The sequence below is a fragment of the Gymnoscopelus braueri genome (assembly GCF_963280865.1).
Source record: "Gymnoscopelus braueri genome assembly, chromosome: 9".
NCBI classification, from domain to species: domain Eukaryota; kingdom Metazoa; phylum Chordata; class Actinopteri; order Myctophiformes; family Myctophidae; genus Gymnoscopelus; species Gymnoscopelus braueri.
This window is the reverse complement of record NC_137610.1, coordinates 16,373,855-16,397,390: the sequence shown is the minus strand read 5'-3', so window position 1 is coordinate 16,397,390 and position 23,536 is coordinate 16,373,855. Positions and strand designations below refer to the sequence as shown.

The 23,536-nt window shown below is 38.9% G+C and overlaps 2 protein-coding genes across 2 annotated transcripts; one reads left to right on the top strand and one right to left on the bottom strand.

The window, feature by feature from the left end:
* Window positions 1-180: 180 nt before the first annotated feature.
* Window positions 181-9,779, top strand: pstpip1a (proline-serine-threonine phosphatase interacting protein 1a). Its single transcript, XM_080438297.1, has 15 exons — window positions 181-798; window positions 1,994-2,094; window positions 2,193-2,267; window positions 2,482-2,516; window positions 2,674-2,780; window positions 3,002-3,064; window positions 3,980-4,084; window positions 5,001-5,046; window positions 6,606-6,685; window positions 7,476-7,574; window positions 7,662-7,758; window positions 8,065-8,152; window positions 8,287-8,354; window positions 8,646-8,746; window positions 8,999-9,779. The coding sequence occupies exons 1-15, from the start codon at window positions 769-771 to the stop codon at window positions 9,128-9,130; spliced, it is 1,227 nt and encodes a 408-aa protein (XP_080294423.1). The 5' UTR covers window positions 181-768; the 3' UTR covers window positions 9,131-9,779.
* Window positions 9,780-10,500: 721 nt separating this feature from the next.
* tspan3a (tetraspanin 3a) lies at window positions 10,501-19,217 on the bottom strand. Its single transcript, XM_080438298.1, has 7 exons — window positions 19,054-19,217; window positions 16,608-16,799; window positions 15,729-15,803; window positions 15,362-15,463; window positions 15,066-15,218; window positions 13,793-13,876; window positions 10,501-11,317 (listed from the first exon to the last, which is right to left on the bottom strand). The coding sequence occupies exons 1-7, from the start codon at window positions 19,114-19,116 to the stop codon at window positions 11,225-11,227; spliced, it is 762 nt and encodes a 253-aa protein (XP_080294424.1). The 5' UTR covers window positions 19,117-19,217; the 3' UTR covers window positions 10,501-11,224.
* Between the last annotated feature and the right edge of the window lie 4,319 nt (window positions 19,218-23,536).

Genomic DNA, 23,536 nt, shown 5'->3' with positions numbered 1-23,536 from the left:
TATATGCCTATGAATTGAATACCAAGGCCCTCATTGGAAACAAGTCCGCAAGGACTTTTATGAACGGACCTGTTAGACAAAGTATTTTAAATGTAACTGTGCTGTTTTACATTTTTTGCCTAATAAAATATTCAATCAATCAAAAAACCAATCAATCATCTTTCAAGGCTTAATTTACTTCCATTGCTGTACTACAGCTGTAAATTGTGCTATTATGACAAAATACAGTATTGATTAATCTCATTAGCTGTCATATTTTGTCATTTCTTGTGAAAAGATCAGTACAACAAAAATGCTGTACAGTTTGATGGCAGGGGATCATTAGTTTGTTTATATTTGTATTGCAAATTTGGCCTACTCGATTGATGCCTAAGGAATTTCATAGTCTGGTTTAAGCTCATTTAATTTTATGGATGATTTAAAATGTCATCCATATAATGTGTTGTTTGATAGTGGAATATGTTTGAAGATGGCTGATGCAATTATAGATATCTACTGTATTCGCTGTCTATTGATATAGTTGGCGCTAGCTGATATGAATGTTATCTTACGGTGTAGATGGTGGTCTGGCTGTGACGACATGATACCGTTCTTCCTCATTTAAGTTCTTAGTCAAACGAGTGAGCCAACTGCATTAATGCTGGCTTCCTGAATGAACACTAGTTTGTTTCACTTGTATGAACTGCCAGCCGGCCAAACGTGTTTCATAGAGTGAATTATCATCAAGTGGACTCTCAAGGAGGGACTGTTATTTTACCTACTCCTAAGATGGCATTACCGTTCAAAGATGCCTTTTGGGTAAGTTATTGTAGAGGTAGTAGTTCATAAATAATTACTGTGGTCACATTGAGAGCTGGCACTGCTGACATGTTTGTCATTAAAACTATTTGCATTAAGTTGAGTGTTAATCTAAGTGTTTTGTAATAAACTTTGAAATGGGAACTTCTGTATATGCTCCCAGTTCAATGCAGTACGTAGTAGGCAGCTGTTGCATACCTATTAGTTGACTGGTTTTCATTTTCTTTAAATAAATTGTTGAATATGGTTAGACAGGAAGAATTGTGTAACTATGATTAAACAAATGTCCTGTTGATAATTATTTTGGAAAAAAATTTTTTGGTACGATTGTCTCCTCTTATATCTATAGAGGTCAGGATAAGATAAACATGCATTTCTTTGTGCAGCTATCATTTTATTGTAAACAATGGCAAGAACCTTTTTGGGGTAGTGGTAGACCTAGAGATGTGGTACACCTCTATAATATTCTGCTTCCTGTGCATGAGCCATTACAACTATGTTGGTCTTTGATCTTTGGGCTGTGTTGCCTTGGCAGAACACTAATCTTTATTACTTTATTAGTGTTCTGACGAAGCTGCCTTGTGGCAGCACTCACAGCTTCTGGGTTGATTTGCATAACCTTTGCAAATGAAGTCGGAGTATGTACATTTTAGCTTATCTTTAATAATGTGTCTCTAGTAGTAGTACTTAATATCTTTGATAGATTTTAGTTGAGTCAATGTTTGGTCTACTTCAACAGCGTACAGTATCCAAAAATAAGTGTGTTCATTATCCCAGTGTGTGTGCTGACACAAATGTTGCAGCAATCTACAGTATTTTAATACATGAGATTGTACTGGGTTTTCCAAAGTGGGTGAAGAGCTTGTTTTGTAATTCTGTGTTATTTGAAGTTGTGTAAGGGATTTTCATCCAGATGCAATGTACAAGGTTCCTAACAAATTGACCCTCACTGTCATTACATAAAGTAGTGGTGTGAAAGAAAAACCTGTGGCCTAAAAAAACCATTCAAACCATTAACTAAATACAGGGCTAGGCCTACTTGATCATTCATATGGTAAGTTTAAATGGTTGTGGGTTGCTTTATGGTTTTATATCAATGCAAGTAAAGTTTGACATTGAATTCATATGCAAGATATGGTGTTTTCTAATGGGGAATATGACCAGGTGTGCATTTTATAGTATTTTGTGCTTCTAGGGAGTGGACTTCATCAGCAATGATGGGTACGAGACCCTAGTTCAGAGACTTTCAGATGGCCGACGGACGTGCAAAGACATAGAGGATCTCTTAAAAATGAGGTGGGTGCCTGAGTTAATGGCAACATTTGAATATATTTATAAATATGTTGGGGGGTTTATTTGGTTTACTTGCATATGGTTTGCTTCATGTGCTGTAGGGCATCAGCACAGGAGAGATACGGAAAGGAACTGGTCACAATAGCGCGCAAGGCTGGCTGTATTTATGAAATCAGGTGTGTTTTTATTCTTCTTATGACCATATGTCACCTGCTGAACATAACATTATGATGAGCTGGTGCAGTCATCTGTCTAGATATCTGAATATGTCTGATGACCACCTACATGAGGCTCAACTGACACACTTTCCATTATGCAGAATATAGTGTTATATTGCAGTTTAGTTAAAAAAATTATAAAAAACGTATTCTGGTCATCCTGTTTTTGCAGCACTCTGAGAACATCTATAGATGAATTGAAATCACGTGAGTATCTATGATAGTACAGGCCTTTTTATTTTAAAAAGGCTACACGAGTCCAACATCCTATTGATATGATGGTTGTTTGTATTGTTTTTCTCAGTTCTCCATAATTTACATACTTGTCACATAAGCAAATGGTGGTGTGTGCTTTGTTGTGTAGAAATTGAGAACATAGGAAACCTGCACATCCAGCTCTCTGGGACACTCAAGGAGGAAGTGAAGAGAATGGAACAGTTTAGAGAGAGGCAGAAAGAGCAGAGAAAAAAGGTGAGAATGCAGAAGGAAGTGGTGTGATGTGATTCAGCTCTTTATAATATGTGTTTGCAGTTTTAAAGGAGAATGGGGACATATTTTCTTTTCAGTGTTCATTAACCATAAGCTGTCAATAATTGATCACTGAATTCAAGAAGTGGTAGGCCGTTGTTTGTGTGTGTACATACAGTACAGTATAATGTACTTTAACATGAACTTTTTACCTGCTCTCTAAGTTTGAAGTTATGATGGAGAAAGTCCAGAAGACAAAGATCTCCCTGTATAAGAAAACAATGGAGGTGAGTATCTAAATGTCACAGCATCTGCTGCATTATTAGATCGTAGTTGTCTTTTGTAGACCACAGGCACAAGATGATGACACAATGGACAGCAAGACCCCATGGCTTTTTGTGTTATACTTTTAGTATAACCTTTGACTGTACTACCTGTACTGTTAATAAGCATGTTGATAAAGTATTCAATCATTCAAAAAACACGCTTTTCGCAGATAACATAATTTCAATTTCAGTGAGAGATGCAATTATTTGTTGTGGCAGTGGTGAGCTGTGTCTTATGCATAGGCATGACAGGTCACAAATTTGTCACACCATGACAATATTGCATATTCCTGTAAAATAATCATCACACATGCCACGCCAAAATTCTGTTACACGCCCCGCTTATGAAGTTCTCTTTTTGTTATAGCATGAAGTAATTCCGGCATCATAATGCAGAAACTTGCACAATGCTCCGGTAAGGCCATTAGGCTACTAGTAAGAGGAACATGACTTCACAAGCTTTAGTAATGTGAAACCATGACAAGTGAGATCAGATAGGGTTGAAAGTGACTTGCGGAAATTACAGGTTAAATTAAGCAACACGTTTAACACGTCTAGCAACCCAGGAAGTAATATTCCATTTTTGGCACTTGCATGCTGCATTTGTCTGTTATGTTAGTTTGTTTTGCTCCTTCAGCTTGTTGTAAATGTTTATAACCACACCTGATGGGTGTGCCCGGTGGCTTGGCAAGTTGGTGCATGCGCACAGTAGACTGAGACAGAAGGATACATACTGTCTCTCCTCTCTCTGCCTGACTCTCTGCACTGCCCTATCTGAAATAAAGCATGCAATGCACCCCCTCCCCCCGTGCGTTCTCTTTCTATAGCAGTGCTATAGGAGTGCTTCACATGGTGTATGTTTAATTCCCCTCCCAGTCTAAAAGATCCTATGAGCAGCGTTGCAAAGAGGCTGATGAGGCCGAACAGGCTGCTGAAAAGATGAGCGGTGCGGCCACAGCCACCCCCAAACAGACTGAGAAGGTAAATCCTAACATTCATTATACCTGAGAGCCTGCCTGGCTGCCTTTACAATGAGATTGCTCCATGTATTGGCAAAGTTCATACTCCATCCTCAAAGAGGAACATATTTGATTTACAGTACCATATGTGAACTGGTTCAGAATGTAATTGTAATGACAAAAGAGACAAAGTGCTGCAATAAATTTGATATCATTTAACATATTTGCATTTAACCACATTCAACCTGGCGTTTTTATTTTAGGGCATGTCATTATAGACGAAGATCTGCAGATCTACAAGCTCACAGCACATTGTAATGCAAGGCGTTGTGAGCTTTTAGATCGGATATTTTCGTTATCTATTTGTTGTACAACGATGTGTATAGGGCTTAAAGGTTTAATGACATTCACTTTTACACCACATTCAAAGTCTTTGTCCTGGTCCTTCAAAAGTGTACAAAAAGTTTTAAGTGAAAATTCCATTCCAGTGATCCATGGCAGGTGTTTTTCTCTCACATTTCTAAAGCCTTTTCAACTGCAATGAAAAAAGAAATCTTTGCCTGCGGGTGTCGCTGGTGAGGGATTTTGCCTGTCAATCATCGCCTCTGCTCCGCCCCCCCCAAAGGAAAGGATAGGGGAGGGGAGGGGCAAGGAGGAGAGTGGGCGGGATTATTCGACTGTGACCTCACTGTCGAAGGGCCAAGCTCAGATTACTTTTCAGCCTAATTATTCAGAAAACCCCAGACCACAGAAAATCCACTGAATGTTCTAAGTTCAGGTTTTTTGGGTGTAATTGAGGTCATAAAACCCCAAATAAAACATTGAAAATAAAAAAAGTGAAAATGAATGTCATGATACCTTTAAGTGGTTAAGCTAGCCAGCTCACATGGAGAGATAATGTGTTATTACTGCATTAATCACATTTATTTCCTTCACAGCTTCACAACAAATCTAAACAGTGCCGTGAGGCAGCAGGGGAGGCTGGTAAGAATAAGTAATGCAAAATACATTCAATAGGGCCGGGACCCCTAAGAGGTCCTCAGAATTACTACAGGGGGGCCGCCAAATCTTTGTGTGATAGGAACCTTCTTTATATTAACCACTTGAACCCTAGCATCCCTATTCTGGAGGGAACATTCACAGAAAATAGCATATCTACAAGCTCACGATGTGTTGCGCTGCGATGTGTTGTTGTGAGCTTGTAGATTGACTATTTTCTGCAAAGAATTTGGTGTAAAGGGGTAAAGGAACAGATCAAGTACATAGCCAAAGTTCTAGTTTACTAAGTATTGAGGGTTTAAGTGGTTAAATGTGTGAAAATACACATTAACAGTAGATGTGTAAACAAACAAACAAACAAACATTAATTTACACAACACTGATGATAGTTGTCAAACAAGTGTTTGAACGTGTTTTATTACGCTTTTATGTGTATATCCTGGGTTTAAGCTATATTGTGTTTACTCGTATTTCTTTTACCAAAATAAAATCTAAATCAAAGAAATAAAGGCCCTTCTGCTTGTTGTAAATGTTTAAAACCACACCTGATGGGGTGCCTGGTGGCTTGGCCAGTTGGTGCATGCGCTTTGTGGGCCTGAGACAAGAAGACATACTGTCTCTCCTCTCTGTGAAATCGCTGGAAAAGTTTAATCGGCAACACAATTTTATGCAATAGTGGGGGTCCTGCCTCATCTCTCTCTCAGCTAAGGGGTCCTTGATCTGCAAATTTTGAGGACCCCTGTTATAATAAGTAATGTGTGTTACTATTAAAGCTACATTCTGGGACATACAGTACCTGTATGTTAATTTAGGTAGTATAATATTTGTTTTGGTTCAAACAAAACGATTTTGTTAAAACATCTGAGCCTTTATTTGACTGTTACAGTGGATAGTAGTAGGAAATAGGGAGCACATGGACCTTCTAGCCCATGTACGATGGGCTGGAAGGTCCACATGGACCTTCTACAATGTACAATGTTTTGTTGCATCGTACATTGTGATGGCATCAATTAGGGAACAACTTTGCTGTTCTTACATAAGTCAAGGAGATACAAATAAACATGTTCTAGTTCCCCATGCCCAAAGGAAGAGGATTAACCAAAATATTCTTTGGCATGGTGGACATGATCACTTCCTTTTTTATATATAATTCCTGAAATAGGCTGTGAAACAGTTAGAATATCAGCTCACATAGATACTGTTTGCCCAATGATAGATGGTAAGGCATATAATGAAAATGATTTGAAAATGCGTGTGAGTAGGGCTGCAACTATCGATTATTTTCTTAGACATTATTCTATCGATTGCAAATCGATGCAAAAAAATGTGATTTGCTTGTTGCTTGCTATTTTTGCTACTTTAAAAATGTTTTGAATGAAAAAAAGCTGTTTCCGTAAGATTGATTACTTTTAAGTAAATTGCTGATAATGTTTTATAATTGATTAAGTCGAGCAAACGAGTTACAACTGTAAAATGCTTTTATGAACCTTAGAACGATTAGTTCTAAGTAATCTGAACAGTATTTTAATTTTTTTTTTACATAGAGAAACAATACGTGTCAAATATCGAGCAGCTCGACAACATTCGTCAAGAATGGGAATCCACGCACAAAAGCACATGTGAGGTAGAGTTGAACATGACATTTTTTATTTCAATTATTTCCCTAACTCATTCCCTGCCTAGAACGACTAAAACGACTTTTGTCCTTTAAGCCCCCTCTGCCAAGAACGACTAAAACGACTTTTAATTTTTTCTTATTTATTTTTTTATTTTTTAACCCAAAGACCAAGGAGATATGATTTGTTGAAGATCTAGACTCCCATCCACTTCCTTGTTAACTTAAAACTTAAACATTTTGTATCTCGGCTCCTGAGTACTTTTTTTTTTTAATTAAAAATCTCTGGCAGTGGGCAAACGCAAAAAAATAAAGTTCTGGCAGTGAATATTAAAGCGGCACTATATAACTTTTTTTAAATTAATCAAATTTAATTTTGTCCAATCTGTATGTATGGTAGAGTATGTCATACAATATAACTTATACAATTGGGGTGGTTGTATTTTGTCTCCCAGCTCTTCTATTGAGACATTTAGATCATGTCAAAGGTCATGTCCCCATAGCAAGCAGGCAGGCATGATTAACTCAAAGGTAAAAATGTCAGCACTTGCGCAGGAAACCAGGTTCAAATCCGGGGTAGAAGAGGAAAGTTACATAGTGCAGCTTTAAACTAACCACATATTTAAAATGTTCCTCTTTCTGTACCATAATACTTACACATACTCACAATATACATTGTCATTATACTGAAATACTAGGTCGTGTTTAAACAGCCATACATTGAAACCACTCTGCTGCACTTAATCTTAAATAATATATCCCACTGTGTTGAAATAATGATACAATTTTGTTTTTGTAGGCATTTCAGCAGCAAGAAGAGGACCGCATCAACATTCTTAGGAATGCCCTATGGGTGCACTGTAACCATTTCTCTATGCAGTGTGTCACAGATGATGAGGTGGGCTTCCAGTTGTCTTTTAATAGTACAGTATGTTACACACCCCAACCCCATATCCAATGTGTAAAAGATGGGGTTTTTTTTCAGTGTTTCGAGGAAGTGAGGCGAATGCTGGAAAAGTGTGACATCATTGCAGACAACAACTTCTTTGTTGAGATCAAAAGCACAGGTTCAGCTCCACCAGGTAGGCAGAGCGGCGCCCTGCGGCCTTCCTTGTTTGGGATTTGAATATGGTTTCTGGTTGGACATACAGTATTAACATTATCTCTCATCCACTGCTAAAGTGTGTTTGGTTGCTTTGGTAAAAAAAAAATGCTGTTTCAAACTGCCAACAGGCTGTTTGTGTTGAGCTTCAGCCCTGAAGACTTTGTTTTAAAAAACAATTGTTCCTCTTATTTTAAGATAATTTTTAATAATTTAATAATTTTTGTGGAAAAGTGAGGAAAAAAAGATTCACATAAATAACACAGTTCTGATGGTCCTTCCTTAGCTCCAATTGTGTTCCAAGATTACTATAAGAGGGAAGCCACAGATGGCAGTAATGGCAGTGCCAGATTTGCAGGAGGAGTCATGAAAAGGTTACATCTTCTTTTTTTGTGGCATATTTAAAAAGAAAATGTATTTCTGGTGTTATTATGTGTAATGTGTCTCTCACCTCACAATTGACCTGTTTTATTATTTAATATGAATATCTACTTTTCATGATTGCTAGGTTTACAAATCTTCTGCAAGGGAACACTTTGAGTGGCACCAAAACAGAGCCACCGCCAAAACCTAATGGTATGGTACCAAATTGCAGCAATCATGTCTCTGTATGATGAAGAATCATGCTATAAACATATACAGTACAATTTACCCCTCATATTATTATTATTTTTGTCTGTCTTATTTTCGCCACCAGATGGCACACAAGTCCAACTAATGATTTTGTCGGTTGCTGCCAGAAGGCAGCTATGTTTCACATTAAGCAGCTGTTCAGTCATTAGTGTCAATGCTGTAAACTGCCAGTGGCTTGGCATTATAAGAGAATCAATTCTGATTAGATGTCTGTCTTTCTGTGACATTGTTCAGCCGATACATCAGATGGAGTATATGCCTCAATCCCCGGATTTTCAGCAGCCTGTTCACCGAGCCAGAAGGAGTACACAGCTATGTATGACTACCTTGCCCAGGTAGATATTCTACTTTTGATTCTACTTTTGCACATACAAAAAAAGGACTCTGACTTTTAAAAAAAATGGCCTGTACTAAAATGATTATTGATTTTCATGTCTTGGCTTTTTATTTAATTTGATGTATATGCCTAGTTTATAGCAACCATTCAGGACAATTACTGTACATCAATATTATCTAATCTAATTAAAGTACAAAATATCAGTAAATATTGTTATTATCTTGGCTCATTGTTTTTCTTTCTTTATTAGGGTGATGATGAACTTTCTGTATCTGCTGGGGACATTGTGGTGGTCATTGAGCAGAGTGTGGATGGATGGTGGACGGTAGAACGGAACGGCCTGTCTGGACTGGTGCCAGGCTCTTACCTCGCCCAAGAATGATCTTATCTGAGTTATTTTTAACTGCTACACAAGCGCACCCGTCCAAATTGCCTTTTGGTTTGTAGATATTACACCCTGCTGCATAAAGTAGGTAGCTGATATATTGCAATTTTACCTTAGCGGCTAGGTATACTCTTAGTTGCTTGTTTTAGAAGAGAATGTACTTAGGACTTCTGGTGATTAGTTCTCGCCTAGCTATGTTGAATGCACTTATTGTAAGTCAAAGTGTCTGCTAAATGACTCATGTAATGTAATGAGTTGAGAAGAAATTAAAGGGCAGTGGATTATTTATTGCTAGGGTTGAAAATGTAATGTATTTATTATTTTATTTTTCAAGTTTAAAATGTTGTCACTGATGTGTGGAGCTTTGGTCATACCAAATAGAGGTGGCGAATTAATACTACTACTACAAGTGTCATAATGTATTCATTTGTTCCGTGTATTCTAGTATTGAATATCACCTTGTGTATTGCAGTTCTAAATGCAAGGAGATGCTGTTGATCTCAGTTGTTGGTCTATGCATTTCATTTACTCTGAGTAAAATAACAGATTTATAATTTTTCAGTGGTTATATTCTGACTCTCAAAAGTATACATTTCATTCTCAAAGAAAAATCCTTGAATATCTTTAATAAATGTTTTTCTTTGTTGTTTGAGCCACTGGTAGATAACTCAACTGATATTTTGAGTGAGCATGTGATGAAACTCTGCTACGGTATATTGTATTCCCATTAATTTTCATTTCTATTCTCTTATCCACTCTATCTACATTGCCTTGTGCGATAGCAATTCATAGTAATTTCCAAGTTCAATACCATGCACAGGAGAACCTGAACACTCTTAACGTGTGCACAGCACGCGCGTTGAAATACTACTATATACAACAGAGGATTAGGATCAAGACATTGCGTGAATCCCTCAAACCCCACCCTCATGGGAAAGAGCTGAACTTTAACCCTTCTTTACAGGGAAAAGGCCCACTTGTTCCAATAACAAAGGTCCACAACTAACAGACATTTGCTTTGTGTATAGAGCAGTGATTTTCAAAGTGGGGTTCGGGGACCCCCAGGTGTCTTTGAGGGGGTTCAAGGGGGTCCCCAGCTAAATGAGGAACATTTTAACCACTTTAACCATATTTTATACTTCGACTATTCAAAAATAACCGATCTACAAGCACAAATCTCTTTATGGGCTTCCTGGCATATTTTCAGATGTGGGTCCACGGCCAAATTCACATCAATTTGGGGGTCCTTAACATGAAGAATTTTGAGAATCACTGGTGTAGCGAAAACTACAACTTGAATGTTCATCAAAGTAAGCTCCATTGTGTATTCCAGCACTTAAATGAAGTAAAGCATAAGTACACATATGTGAGTAGCATGTTTTATTTTTTTTTCTTTCAAATTTCCCTACAGTTCATTTACATTCTTGAGTCTATGGCTACATATTGTCAAACCTCTAAAACTACATTCGGTAGGCTGCTGAAACTAAAACATACAAAACATCTACAGTATTTTAGATTGCATGTCAAATTGTAGATGTACTGAGTAGAATCGTGTGCCCACATTTTTGCCTGAAAGATCTGATGAGTAAATTAATGTTATTTCAAAGTACCTTTGACCTTGCTGTTTACAGTAACAGAACATGTACTGCTTGTGAAGAGTAGCAGTAGTTCAGATGGTGGTACAGGGGAGACTACACATGGGGAAAGTCTTTCACTCAAGTACTACACATTATATATTTAAATATTTATAAAATACTCCAAAACCATACACATAGTGCAAACTGACATATGAGGAAAGTACCCATTCCACATATTCTATACAGTATAAGGTCCAGCGACCACATTCTTCAACTTACCTCAAACAAAGGGTAAAACTTAGGAAGTCACAGCAGCAGATTACATGAAAAATCTCATTCCCATTGACCATTCAAAGAATTTGGCCAATAGCTTTTGGAAAAACAAAAGATAAAAGGAGAAAAAAAGGGAAGATGTTAGTGTATGTAAAATAGTTTGTTTTCATGTTCTCAGTCAAAACCAGTTTAAGTCACTCTTAGTGCACGTCTGTGAACGTGTTCTAGTTAGAAGGAAACTTTATGCGTAGGTTCCCCCAGTGATGAGTAGTTCGTAAGCGGGGTCTCGGCTCCTCCTGCAGAGTACCACACATGCACACAGCATCCCCAGCATCTGAGAGACAGGAAATATCAAGTTGGCATTAGGCTGCAGCTGAAGATGAAACAAATGTACACTTCTGCATAGCATTTTTCTCAAAAAGCCATGTGGATTGGAATTTTGGTATTGTTCCATTTGACTATTGTACACAGATCTATAATGCCCCCTGCTAAACAACCTATACTTGCATGGACTGATTCAGTATTGTCATGGCAAAGCAGCACTAGGGCTTTATAAACCCATTTTCATAGTATTTTAAGCCACTTCGCAATATTCCTGCACACAGATGAGTGTCTAACCCAGCTTCTACCACTTTACCTCTAAATGGGCTAAGAGCTGAGAAAGGAGAAAAAAAACCTCCAATTTCAGCAACTACCAGCTGACAGGGAAGTCTCTGGGTCAAAAGCCTCTAGAATTACAGCCAATACTGCAAATGAGCCAACTCCCATTACACCTCATGAAACAACCCTAAACCTGAATAATTAATTATATTACAAAAATAGACCAAGCAGTAATAATATGTTTAAGAAATTCCTGTGACTACTGTTTGCAAAAGCTAAATATTAAACTCAAGAGTTAAATTAAGGTGCCTTTCGCATTTAAAGTTGACTTAAAAAGTCCAGAGCAAGAACCAAATTGTTGCATTGTTGCATTTATCATTATTTCTGGTTCGAGTTCACACAGTCCTGTGTTAAGCAAACCAAACTTTGCTAACAAATGACATCTATTGGACAGAACATTTCTAGGGGAAATCACTTCACTGCCATAGACAACAATGGAGCAACAGCTGTGTATTGTGATAGCTTTCATTATTGTATTTATGGTACAGGGATTGGAGAGAAAAGGTTTAACTAATGATAGCTATACTCCATGAAAAAGGGAATTAAAGAAACAAAGAAAAAAAGACTATGAGGCGCTCAGATCAGGATTATATTAGATAAGAATGAATAGATGAATAAGAATGAAACTTGCTATGTCTATGAAGGAGTGTTCAAAGGAGTTGAATATGTTATTTAATACAGCAGTTTTTATTAGAAGCCTAGTAGTTATTATAACTATTCTTTAGTTATTTTCCCTGGCTTTAGTTTGCGCGACAAATGTATTTATTGAAGGTGTTCATTTAAATGCTTGCCGGAGGGTGAAGGGTAGCTTGTGTCCGTCTGTCCTTACGCCCCTTCAGAGCATAGGAAGCCCGAAGCCATTGCGGACTCCCCATTGGCTTAAAGGACAACCAATGAGGAGAAAGTCACGAAAAAAATCACTACTAGCGCAGCTACTGAATATAGACCAGCTTGCTTCACAAGCTGGTAAAAAAAGAAAAGAAAAAGGCTGAGGGACAAAGCCTCTTCTCAGACCTTCTGCAGCTGGCTCCCTGTTTTGTATTCAAATGAAAGGATTTTAAGGGGTTACCAGTATGAATGAGTGAGATATAAGCATATGACACGCTTTGACCTCAGCCTTAAAATTCCATTCATGAAACATGACAATCCTAATGACATGAATAGACTGCATTTATAGGAAATTTCTTGGGTAACAGCTTGGTTATGACCAGTGGCGTAACGCAGAATCGCGGGGCCTCCCCGCGGGAGTTTCACGTGAGGCCCACGTGCGCGCGCGTGCATGTACGGGTCTAATTTGGTCTAATTCGGGTCTAATTCGGTTCTATTTGACCAATATAAATCAACTTTTTTCTTTTTTTTTGCTGTAAAAATATTTGTATCAGCGCAGGCGGGGCCCCCCCTGCTGGTGGCCCCCCCGCACCGCATCGCTTGCTACCCCTCCCTTACGCCACTGGTTATGACCTAATTAGCATTCAAATATCCTTGTTTGAAAGTGACAAATTGCAAATATATACAGCAATCAGTCTCACGATAGGCCATGATCTCACCAAGCATTTTTCGAAATTAGAAAACATAGCTGAGTGGGAACTGGGTAGAGGAATCAGGTTTGTCGGTTCGAACCTCAGCTTTCCAAGTATGTGTGAAAGTGTCCCTGAGACACTTATCCCATAACTGCTCCCTGGGTGCCGTATTAATGGCATCAACTGCTCGTAATAATTAGGATTGGTAAATGCAGAGGACAAATTACACCTGTGTGCTTATGTACTGTGGCAATGATACCCCAACAACTAATTTTGGTGGTACAAATAAATACATTGGAACGGCCAATCAGAAAATGTTGATGTAATAAGGCTAGTCTGTCCTCTGAACTAAGAGACAGATGGTTTATGTACTCTATGACTCAAAGGGCTTAGATGCGCAATGATTCATCTGAATTGATTCATCTGTGTTCAAATAAAAGGCAAGACCAAAGGCCCGGCAAATCTAAATCCCTTTTAGCTCAAAGGGCATGGTGGGGGAATTAGACAGTTCATATCCACAAGTCCTAAGTCACTGCCAGATCATGCCAACCGTTTTCCAATTGGAAATTCCAATTACCTTTTTGTTCACTCTTTACACATGATATGAAACTAGCCAATCGTATAATTACCTGAATTGCAGCAAATGTTAGTGCAGCCCAGATGACATACATCATGATCTCTTTTAGTTTCTTCACAACCAGAACTTCACATCCCTAAAGATGAACAATGTACATTTGAATCAAGAATCAATCAATAACAAAGATACACATGTAAGCAGTAACATAACCTGTCAGGGCAGCATTACATGTTTTTTTCGATACAAAGGGAGATAAAAATTGTCCGCAGATAAACCCCTTAGAGAAACATTTTGATCATTAAAGATCTTCTTCAGGAAGATCCTCAATTCAGGAAGATCCCGAAGATCTTTAACACATTGACTGCCAGAATTATTTCAATTTTTTGCAGTTTATTGCCAGAGATTTTTCATTGAAAAAAAAAAAGTACTCAGGAGCCGAGATACAGAATTTAAAGTTAAAGGCATACTAGGTAACGTTTTCAACAAAACTAAAGTTAAATTGTATATCTTTTGTGAGTGGCAAAAGTTTCACAACACCCACTCCATGAATTTCACCCCCGGAAGCCTTTTATTTATATATTTTCTATTGAACGTGGACTGGGGGGACTTTCCCGGGGAAATGACGTCATCTGGCCGGAAAACGGAGGTGGAAATGCACTGGTTTCCTGTTTGGCCAGGAACTATCGCGCTAATAACAATAAGGAACCTCACGCTGATTTTAAGAGAATGTAGGATTGGAAGATCGAAAAAGAACAGAAAAAGAAAGCACAGCTCATGGTAACTAATGCTCCACTGGCTAAGAGAAACGATCCGTAGATAGTATAAAACAATTAAAAGATCGCTTTTTGAAACGCTTCCGGCTTCCGGTGAAAACGAATGGAATTCTGGGTAATCGAGGACTAAGGAAATTGTATGCAGTGACTGTAGTGACCAGCAGAGGTTGCTAAAAATCGTTAGTTGTGAATTTGCATTGTACAACTTTAACAAGGAAGTGGATAGGAGTCTAGATCTTCGAAAAATCATATCTCCTTGGTCTTTGGGTCAAATAAATAAATACAATTAAAAAAAATCTAAAAACGAGTTAACTCGTTCTTGGGCAATCAAGTGATGGATTCTAAAAACTAGTAAAAACGAGTTAACTCGATCTAGGCAATCAATGTGTTAATGATTGATACGTCGTTTCTCCAATGAACGAATCGAATGAGGAGCTTTATTCCAGCGTGCGGAGTCCGCAGATCTCATGTTAATCTTTATTTGTCCTGCACCTGGACATTTCATTTGGCTGTGGATGCACTGTCTCTTAGGTTTTGCATTAGATGTTTTACCTCTGCGTAGAGGTCTTCGGGATGAGCAAGGGATCCAGTGCAGCCATCTGTATTACTTTTGCAGCAGCTAATGGGGACGCTGTTGTTTTTAGTTTCATTAAACCAGCGTGTGTACATCCAATCCGAGTAATTGTGGATTCCGCAGCACTGAAGCTGTGGGAGTGAAACCGTGAAAAGATAGTTTTTAGTTATCTTGGCAGTCATTTTGTTCCAACGGTACAATTCTACCAGACATGTTAACAGGGACAATATCATTTTATGGCTTAGGTCTTCCCTCCACAACGCTGGGATCTCACCTGTCTCTGCACATAGTCGATGGCGCGGCTCGGGGCATCACTGTTGGTGCCATTGTACTCGTCATACACATTCCGGATGGAACCGTTAACCTCATCTTCAACCTGCCAACAATCCGGGCGAGTGCTTTTTACAAAGCTGAAACTGTACAGTCAATAGCCCCATGTCCTTATTTACTACAAATAAATACTATCAGATAAAACAGATTGCATTCTTTTACAACTGATAGAATGTTCCAAAACACTGTTTGCTACTTGCAATGCATCTGAAAGGTGTTGCATTCAGACTGATTACAAGAGGTAACGAGGTCAAACAGAACTAATTAATTCACTTGAATACTGATACTGATATGTTTTTGACTTGACTCACCTTTGCTCTGTAAATATATCCAAGAACCACCACAGCCACTTCCGTCATGAACACCAGCAGAAGGATGATCACAAACTGTGGATGATATTATTTTTAGACTAGAGTATATATATAGATAAGTTGCACTCAAATTAACACATTGAGTGCCAGAGGTTTTAAAAACAAATATGTAGTGTCCTGGCTGTTTTTAACAATTTTTGAACCTTTTTCAAGTAGTCACAAAATATTTCAGTGATCACCGTCCTCACGGTGATCCCCTCATTACACACACAGGGGTCTCGTACAATCGGGGGATTTTTTTTTTTTAAACATTCGGTAATCCATTCCAGTTGCAAATAGTCAAAAATACATAGTAAAAGAAAAAGTACACAGGAGCCGAGATACAGGCTTTTGAAGTCATAAGTTAACCAGGAAGTGGATTGGAGTCTAAATCTTCGAAAAATGATATCTCCTGGTGCTGTGAAGGGGAAAAAAATTAAAAAAAAAAAAGAAAATCCAAAAACGGTTATAACCGTTTTTGGCACTCCTCGTTTGGATTATGAAAAACGGCTATAACCGTTTTTGGCACTGGAAGGAAATGGGATTTCTTTGTAAAACTAATGTCAAAGGTGAGATGCAGGGGCTGCATTTTCTTTTCAGCTATTTGAGGTTATTTTAGTTGCTGGCTGCCGTTGTGTGATGACATGTCAGGAGTTGTCCATCGGAAGCCATTATTTACATAGAATGACCAATTACAATTGTGATTAGAAATTCAAAGATTGTGGCATGATTTATACAAAATTTGTATTACTAATCCTCATTTTAAAAAGCTGAAAATGTCTCATTATGTAATAGCAATAGCAACACAAAAAACATTTGCAACACTGAATATTCACTGACCGCTGCAAGTCCACATTGGCTCTCTCGTACTGTAGCACAGCATCCAATGAGTCCAATGATGAACAAGAGGGCTCCGACAGCGATGATGGTCACAGCAGGAATGAAGGTATAAATATCCTCAAAGAAGTGGTCATAGTCATCATATGTGATGAACACATAGGCTCCAACGTAGCATAAAATACCAGCTGCTGCCTGTGGGTTGAGAAGGCAGTACACACACTATTTATCAGTAGTGGAAAAAGTACTCGCATTTTTTACTTCGGTAAAAGAATCAATACTGCAATGTAGAAATACTGTGTTACAAGTAAAGTCTGGAATTCAAAATTTACTTGAGTAAAAGTACAAAAGTATTGGTATCAAAATGTACTTAAAGTACCAAAAGTAGAAAGTACTCATCATGCAGAATGTCCCATTTTCACAAGTTTTAAAATGTATAAAAATCTTTAGAAAATAGCTCTTAATGTGCAACGCATTGTGAGCTTGTAGATCGGCATTTTCAAATGGTATATAGGGCTGAAGTGGGTAATGTATGTTTTGTAATAATAATTAAAATCTACAAAGTAACTTAAGTTTTCAAATAATTGTAGTGGAGTAAAAGTACAATATTTGTCTCTGAGATGTAGTGGAGTAGAAGTAAAAGTATTGAAAATTGTAAATAGGCCTACTGTAGAAAGTAAAAATACCTCAAATTGTACTTAAGTACAGTACTTGAGTACATGTACTTAGTTACTTACCACCACTGCTATGTATTCCCATTTGCCAAAACTTAATAGGACTTTTGCAATTAAAATGCAAAGAAGCTAAGAAGAGCTAAAAACAGTTGAAGATTCAAAAGGATTCAAGATTGTTGCTTGCCACTCATACAAGTAAAAAGTGGCATCATGCACTGACTGTGCCAACAATAACAATGGCAGAGAAATCTTTTTTGCATGCATGTTTTTGTTTCTGTGCAAACGGAAATATCGATTCATATAGGCTACAACTTAAGTTATTATATATAATGGATTCTGTCTGTCTCTTATATGTCATCATGATTTGTGTGCGTGGGGATCTCATTTTAAACAAGCTTAGTGCTTTATGAGCCTTCCAGTTTGTTTAGTAGACCTTGTATTGTGAATCTGTACTTCCATGTACTGTTTTTCTCATGTCTTACTAAATAAAGTACATCATCAATCAATCAATCAGATTATCAACATCGAACAAACGTTGTGTATATTAAAGGAGGAGTTCACCCAAAAAATGACTTATTTTCTATTAATTGCACACCCACCCTATGAAGCCTTGAATCCATGGATTCTTTTTTGTTTTTGTGGCATTCCTAAGCTAATAATTTGATTCCCGTCTCCTACCGGCTAATGTATCCGGTAGGAGACACAAAGTAGATTATTTGTGTCTCCTACCGGAAATATACACGGTCATCAAATTATTGTCTTAGGAATGCCACAAAAACAAAAATAAATCCATGAAATCAAGGCTTCATGGGGTGTGTAATTGATAGAAAATAAGTCATTTTTGGGGTGAACTCCTCCTTTAATAAAATAAAATAACTAAAATTAACACATCCCTCAAAATTTGCAGAATATGCGCTAGAACAGAAACAGATCGTGTAACTGATGATAAATTAAGTCGCAGGACTTTCACTCATCGACTGATGTAATGCCACATTGCAATGCATAGTATAGATATATATTTGTGAAATGTTATAACACACCGACAAATCTTGAATGTAACGCTAGCCATGCATTGTTTCACATCTTAACCCGTTAGTCTCTGAATTGAAATACTATCACTCGTTTATTGTGATTCAACTAATCCCCTTTCCAGACTAAACAAAGGTCAGCTGTCACAATAGCCATTGATACACGACAGTCGTCTGTCACGACCGTCATGGATGAACTTCACCCTGGTGTTTGCACTCTCTCCCTTTTTGGCCATATCTACATAAACGTTCAGATTTCAAATGTCCACGGATGTTACAATTATGTACGGGCCCTCGGAAGTACCCGCATCTTCCGTATTGCTAAAGAAAAAGCATTTTAATCCGATCGGTGGCCATTTTGTCATAGAGTTATAATGTATCAGAGTGCAATACACCTCCCAACCGATAGGGTCGCGTAGTTGAAAGCATATGGGGAAAATACGGAGAAAATGGCCACCAATCGGATTAAACTACTTTTTATTGAACAACACGGAAGATACGGGTACTTCTGAGGGCCCGTAAATAATCGTTATATCCATGGCCATGGGGTAAGCACTTTATATTTGGAATCTGAATGTTCATGTAGATGTATGGGCCAAAAAGGGAGAAAGTGTAAACACCAGGTTGAAGTTCATCCATGACTGTCATGATATGACAGTCATGTATCAGGGCTACATTGACATTAGCTTGTGGCTAGCTATTTCTGTGACGCACGTCCAAGAGTCAAAGGTAAACGGTCAAACTTACCCAAAATATCAGATTTAGAAAGACCAACACCGTCTTTGACGACGTTATGCCGCACTGCCCCATGTCTGAGAAGGAATTCAGTGTTATAATAAAAGTTAAAACGGTTTCTATGCAGACATATGGTCCTGGCCCGCTGACATCCCGATACCCCGTCCGACTGAATGTTTTCCCTTGGAGCCAGTGTTGCCATATTTTGTGAGAGAAACAAGTAACCCCCGGGCTAGGAAAACAAGCCCAAAAGAAGCAATTTTAAACATATGCATATTTTTGAAAATATTAGCTCTACAAGCTCACAGCGAGCTTGTAGAGCTGCTATTTTCATCTTGGGAAAAAATTGTCTTTAAAAAAAAAAAAAAAAAAAAATACATTTTAACACAAACCTGGTATGGGGTCCCTGGCACAAAATATTTTCAGATGGGGTCCGTCCGTGTGGACAAATCATGGGACAAATACATATTATGACATGAAAATGTTGACGAGCCACTGGTTCAAACAAAATTAGGTAACAAGCCCAAATGAGCAACTAACTACACTATAGAAACAAGCCCAAATAACCGCAACCCCGCAACTAACAAGCAACTTTACAGAAATAAAAGATCCAAGTCGCTTATAATAAGCGGACGTGGCAACGCTAAATGTTTCCTTGGGAGCCGCAGCAGCGCCACCACAACCATAATCAAGTGGGGTTGCAGGTTGTTGGTCCGGTCTGGTTCTAGAAAGGATACGGAAACGACTTGTAAATGTATGTGTGCGTGCAAATTACCGGATACGAAAGGCGGGGCTCTAGACCGGATCACACTGGTTAAATGAGAATGAAAACCAGGTTACTGCGGTGAAAAGTTACTGCGGTGCGGAAAAATCCAAAACGGTCAGGATCCGGACCGCATAAAGAGAAGCGTAATAATAGTCGTAGTCGGCCGGGTATTGCGCTATAAATTCGCAAGAGCAAGTTGTTCAGATTTTTCATTGTGTCATTATTGTTAATAACTTTTTTTCTTAACTATGTGGCCATTCATAAAGAAATAATATTATTATATTATTTATATTTGTCATAGTTGGTGAAAGGGACGTAGGCTACAACTTGCGGAATGTTTCTGTCCAGTGAATAGTTCATTGAATGAAAAGAAAAATGCACTGACTTTGTTGCCTTTGTTGTCCTGCGAAGTTCAAGTTTTAAAGCTATCAAATACCTGATATAAATTATGTTGTCGAACAGCCTTATTATAAATAGCTACATAATAATAAATAGGAGCCTCCTTGCTATTTATAATATTAAAGGACGACTTCAGCCATTTTCAGCTTATCTTGTGAGAGAAACAAGTAACCCAGTCTAGGAAAACAAGCCTTAATAATGCTCATGATAATATGGTACCATTTTTGTCTACCCCTTCTGTGTTTCAGAGGAGGGCTGTGAACAGTTCAGAAACCTGCCTACCAGTGACATCATCGATGGGGACTGCAAGCTAATAGAAACTGCAGGCTTTCTATTCCTGGAAAGTTAGTGTACTATAATGGAAGCCATTCTCACGTTGATACAAACTTTGAAATCTTGTTTGAAAAACCTGCCTAATGATGATGTCACCGTTAGGCGCAGGGGCTGAGCGTCTGGGGAGGCTGGGGGCCTACCGGCCCGGGGCTCCATGGGGCCCGGCCGTCACAATCACACGCCTTTATTTTGTAAGGACTTGGGCACACTTTGCGGGCCGCGGCAGCCAGTGGCAGCCAGTGGCAGCCAGCGGCAGCCAGCGGCCTGATTTAAAGCGTTATCATAAGACCCCCCCTCAAATGAATTTTGGGTAAAATCGTCACTATACAGCTGCCAAAAAGAAAAGTCAATTCCTGCTATGTTATCATCAATCATTTGTCAACAGTGTGTAAATGCAGGTTCCGCTGCACGATGCAGTAGTGACAACAATGCAGTGGTGGAAAAAGTACTCACATTTTTTACTTAAGTAAAAGTACCAATACTGCAGTGTAGAAATACTCTGTTACAAGTAAAAGTGGTATTCAAAATTTACTTGAGAAAAAAACAAAAGTATTGGTATCAAAATGTACTTAAAGTACCAAAAGTAATACTCATTGTGCAGAATGTTCCATTTGACAAGTTCAAAATGTATAAACATCTTTTGAAAATAGCAGATCTACAAGCTCACAATGCGTCGCATCGCGACGCATTTTGAGGTTGTAGATCTGCTATTTTTACAAATGGCTACAAATGGCTATTTTCAAATGGCAGAAATATATAGGGCTGAAGTGGTTAATGTATGTTTTGTGATAATAATCTAATCTGCAAAGTAACTAGTAACTAAATCTGTCAAATAATTGTAGTAAATCAGGCGCTCGGTTGGCGCAGTGGTAAAGTCACTGCCCACCACCACGGAAGTTTTGCGTTCGAATCCACTGTGGTGCATCCGGCTTTGTCGGGCGTCTACACAAACACAATTGGCCCGTGTTCGGGGGAGGGAAGCCGGACTGAGAGGGTGGTATTAGTCATACTCCTATGGGCTGGGGCGGCACCTGTCAGCGGGGAGTGTTGGGCAGGAGGAGTAGGACGAAGGCTCTACGTCCTCCTGGTGGGGGCTCCTCACTGGCAGGTGAGTCAGTAGGATACTTAAGCAGCGACAACACAGAAATGTGTGTGGGGAGGAATCAATTGACATAACGACTAAATTGAGGAGAAAAAGGGGTAAAAAATAATTGGCTACTCTAAATTAAAAAATAAAAATAAAAATAATAATAATAATAATAATAATAATTGTAGTAAATGTACTTAGTTACTTTACACCACTGCAACAATGTAGCCTAAATCATGAACCTAATATAGAGGCTATAACAATTGAGCTAAAAAACATGAAGACAAAGAAAAAGATGGACCAGGCAATCTCTAAACTGTCCAAATTAGGTGCGTATTTCGTTTGTCTTCATCATCCACTCCAGATGAGGGGGCCCGTTCACGCGCTCTGCCTACCGGCCCGGCTTTGACTTGTTCCGCCACTGGGTAGGCGGGTTTCTGAGGTGCCCACAGCCCTCCTCTGAGACACAGAGTAAGTTTTAAACTCGGAGCACTGCCAGACCCCTAGTGGTTGAAGATCAGAGCACTACGTCAGGCGAAGCTTGGCCAATCAAGGGGACAGGTAGGAAAAGAGGGACACAGGTATGAAAGAGGGACAGACCGTAGGAAACAAGACCAGGGGACCTGGTTCTGCCAGACCCAGAATAAGTACTTTATAAGATCAGAGAACTACGTCACGGCTGAGCCGGACTTCACATGACGTGTCAGCCTGTGTCTATGCCCATGTATGGACGAAAGAGGGACAAAAGATGGACAGACATTTATCCCCATATATGGACGAAATAGGGACAAAGCCTCATGTAGGCCGACCCTCTGGGTCTGGCAACAAAGAGGGACAGGTAGGAAAAGAGGGACAGACCGACAAAGCCTCATGTAGGCCGACCCTTTGGGTCTGGCAAAAGTGGTACCATTTTTCATGAGCATTAGTGAGGACCAATTATATGAAGATAGGTTGAAAATGGGTGAAGTCGTCCTTTAATGATCTTCTTCCTATTAGGAGAAAAGAACAAGCTGAACAACTGCATGGGAAGACTTATTCTCTCTTCTATAAAGTTGAGGGTCTGTCATGTCTGTGACTTTCTGTGGGTGTGCCTGGATTATGCCCAAATATGGACATGCCTGACATCACATGCAGTAGCTTACTGACATCATGACTGACATCATAGACTGTATGGCTTCAAACTACCATGCCGATTTGACCCGGAGCGAGTGTGTTTTGGGGTGAGTGTTCTTGTATCTAACCCCTTGGTAACGCTAGGAAGCAACAGAAAGAGTGCTGACATCATAGCCGGCTGACAAATCATGTAATCAAGCTGTGACTCAGACTCACAGATACATTTTTAGATGGCTCCTAACAGTAACCTGACTCCGCCAAATGGAAGAAGCTTGCGACACACATTTTGTTTCACAGCCTACTTCCATCTGAGACTCCGGTAGCAGAATCGATGCAAGACAGCGTTTAATTTTTTCAAAGCTACTTGGCAGGTGATTGGATGATCCCGCCCCTAGCAGCCGCTGATTGATTTGTACACGCAGTGACCGGGTAGCTCTACTCCCTGAGCGATCCCAGATGCAGGGTGTATTGTGAAACTCAATACCGCCCCCATCTGGCTGAGTCAGGTTATCCTAACAGAGCCATACCATAAAAAGGCCTTTCCATGTTTATTGATATCGAGTTGCTAAGGTTACCTGCAGCAGTATTGTTCACCAGAGAATAGACCAAGTATTTGTATACTAACATTGAGGATGCATGCACATGACTTCGTAACGTCAGTGTGATGTGGAGGATTAAGGCACCTATATAAATGGGCTCCTTGCTGGTATTGTTGTACTTGCAATATTGAATGTGTTCTAGTTTTATCATTTTTCATTTGATATCTACAATAAATTATATCTGCCAGTCAGGTCACC

Coding starts and splice junctions, on each gene's coding strand:
- pstpip1a (XM_080438297.1), top strand. CDS start 769: ATGGCATTACCGTTCAAAGATGCCTTTTGG. Junction 799..1,993: donor CGTTCAAAGATGCCTTTTGG/GTAAGTTATTGT, acceptor TTGTGCTTCTAG/GGAGTGGACTTCATCAGCAA. Junction 3,065..3,979: donor TGTATAAGAAAACAATGGAG/GTGAGTATCTAA, acceptor TTCCCCTCCCAG/TCTAAAAGATCCTATGAGCA.
- tspan3a (XM_080438298.1), bottom strand. CDS start 19,116: ATGGGGCAGTGCGGCATAACGTCGTCAAAGACGGTGTTGGTCTTTCTA. Junction 15,219..15,361: donor TCGACTATGTGCAGAGACAG/GTGAGATCCCAG, acceptor TCACTCCCACAG/CTTCAGTGCTGCGGAATCCA. Junction 11,318..13,792: donor TAACATTTGCTGCAATTCAG/GTAATTATACGA, acceptor CCTGTCTCTCAG/ATGCTGGGGATGCTGTGTGC.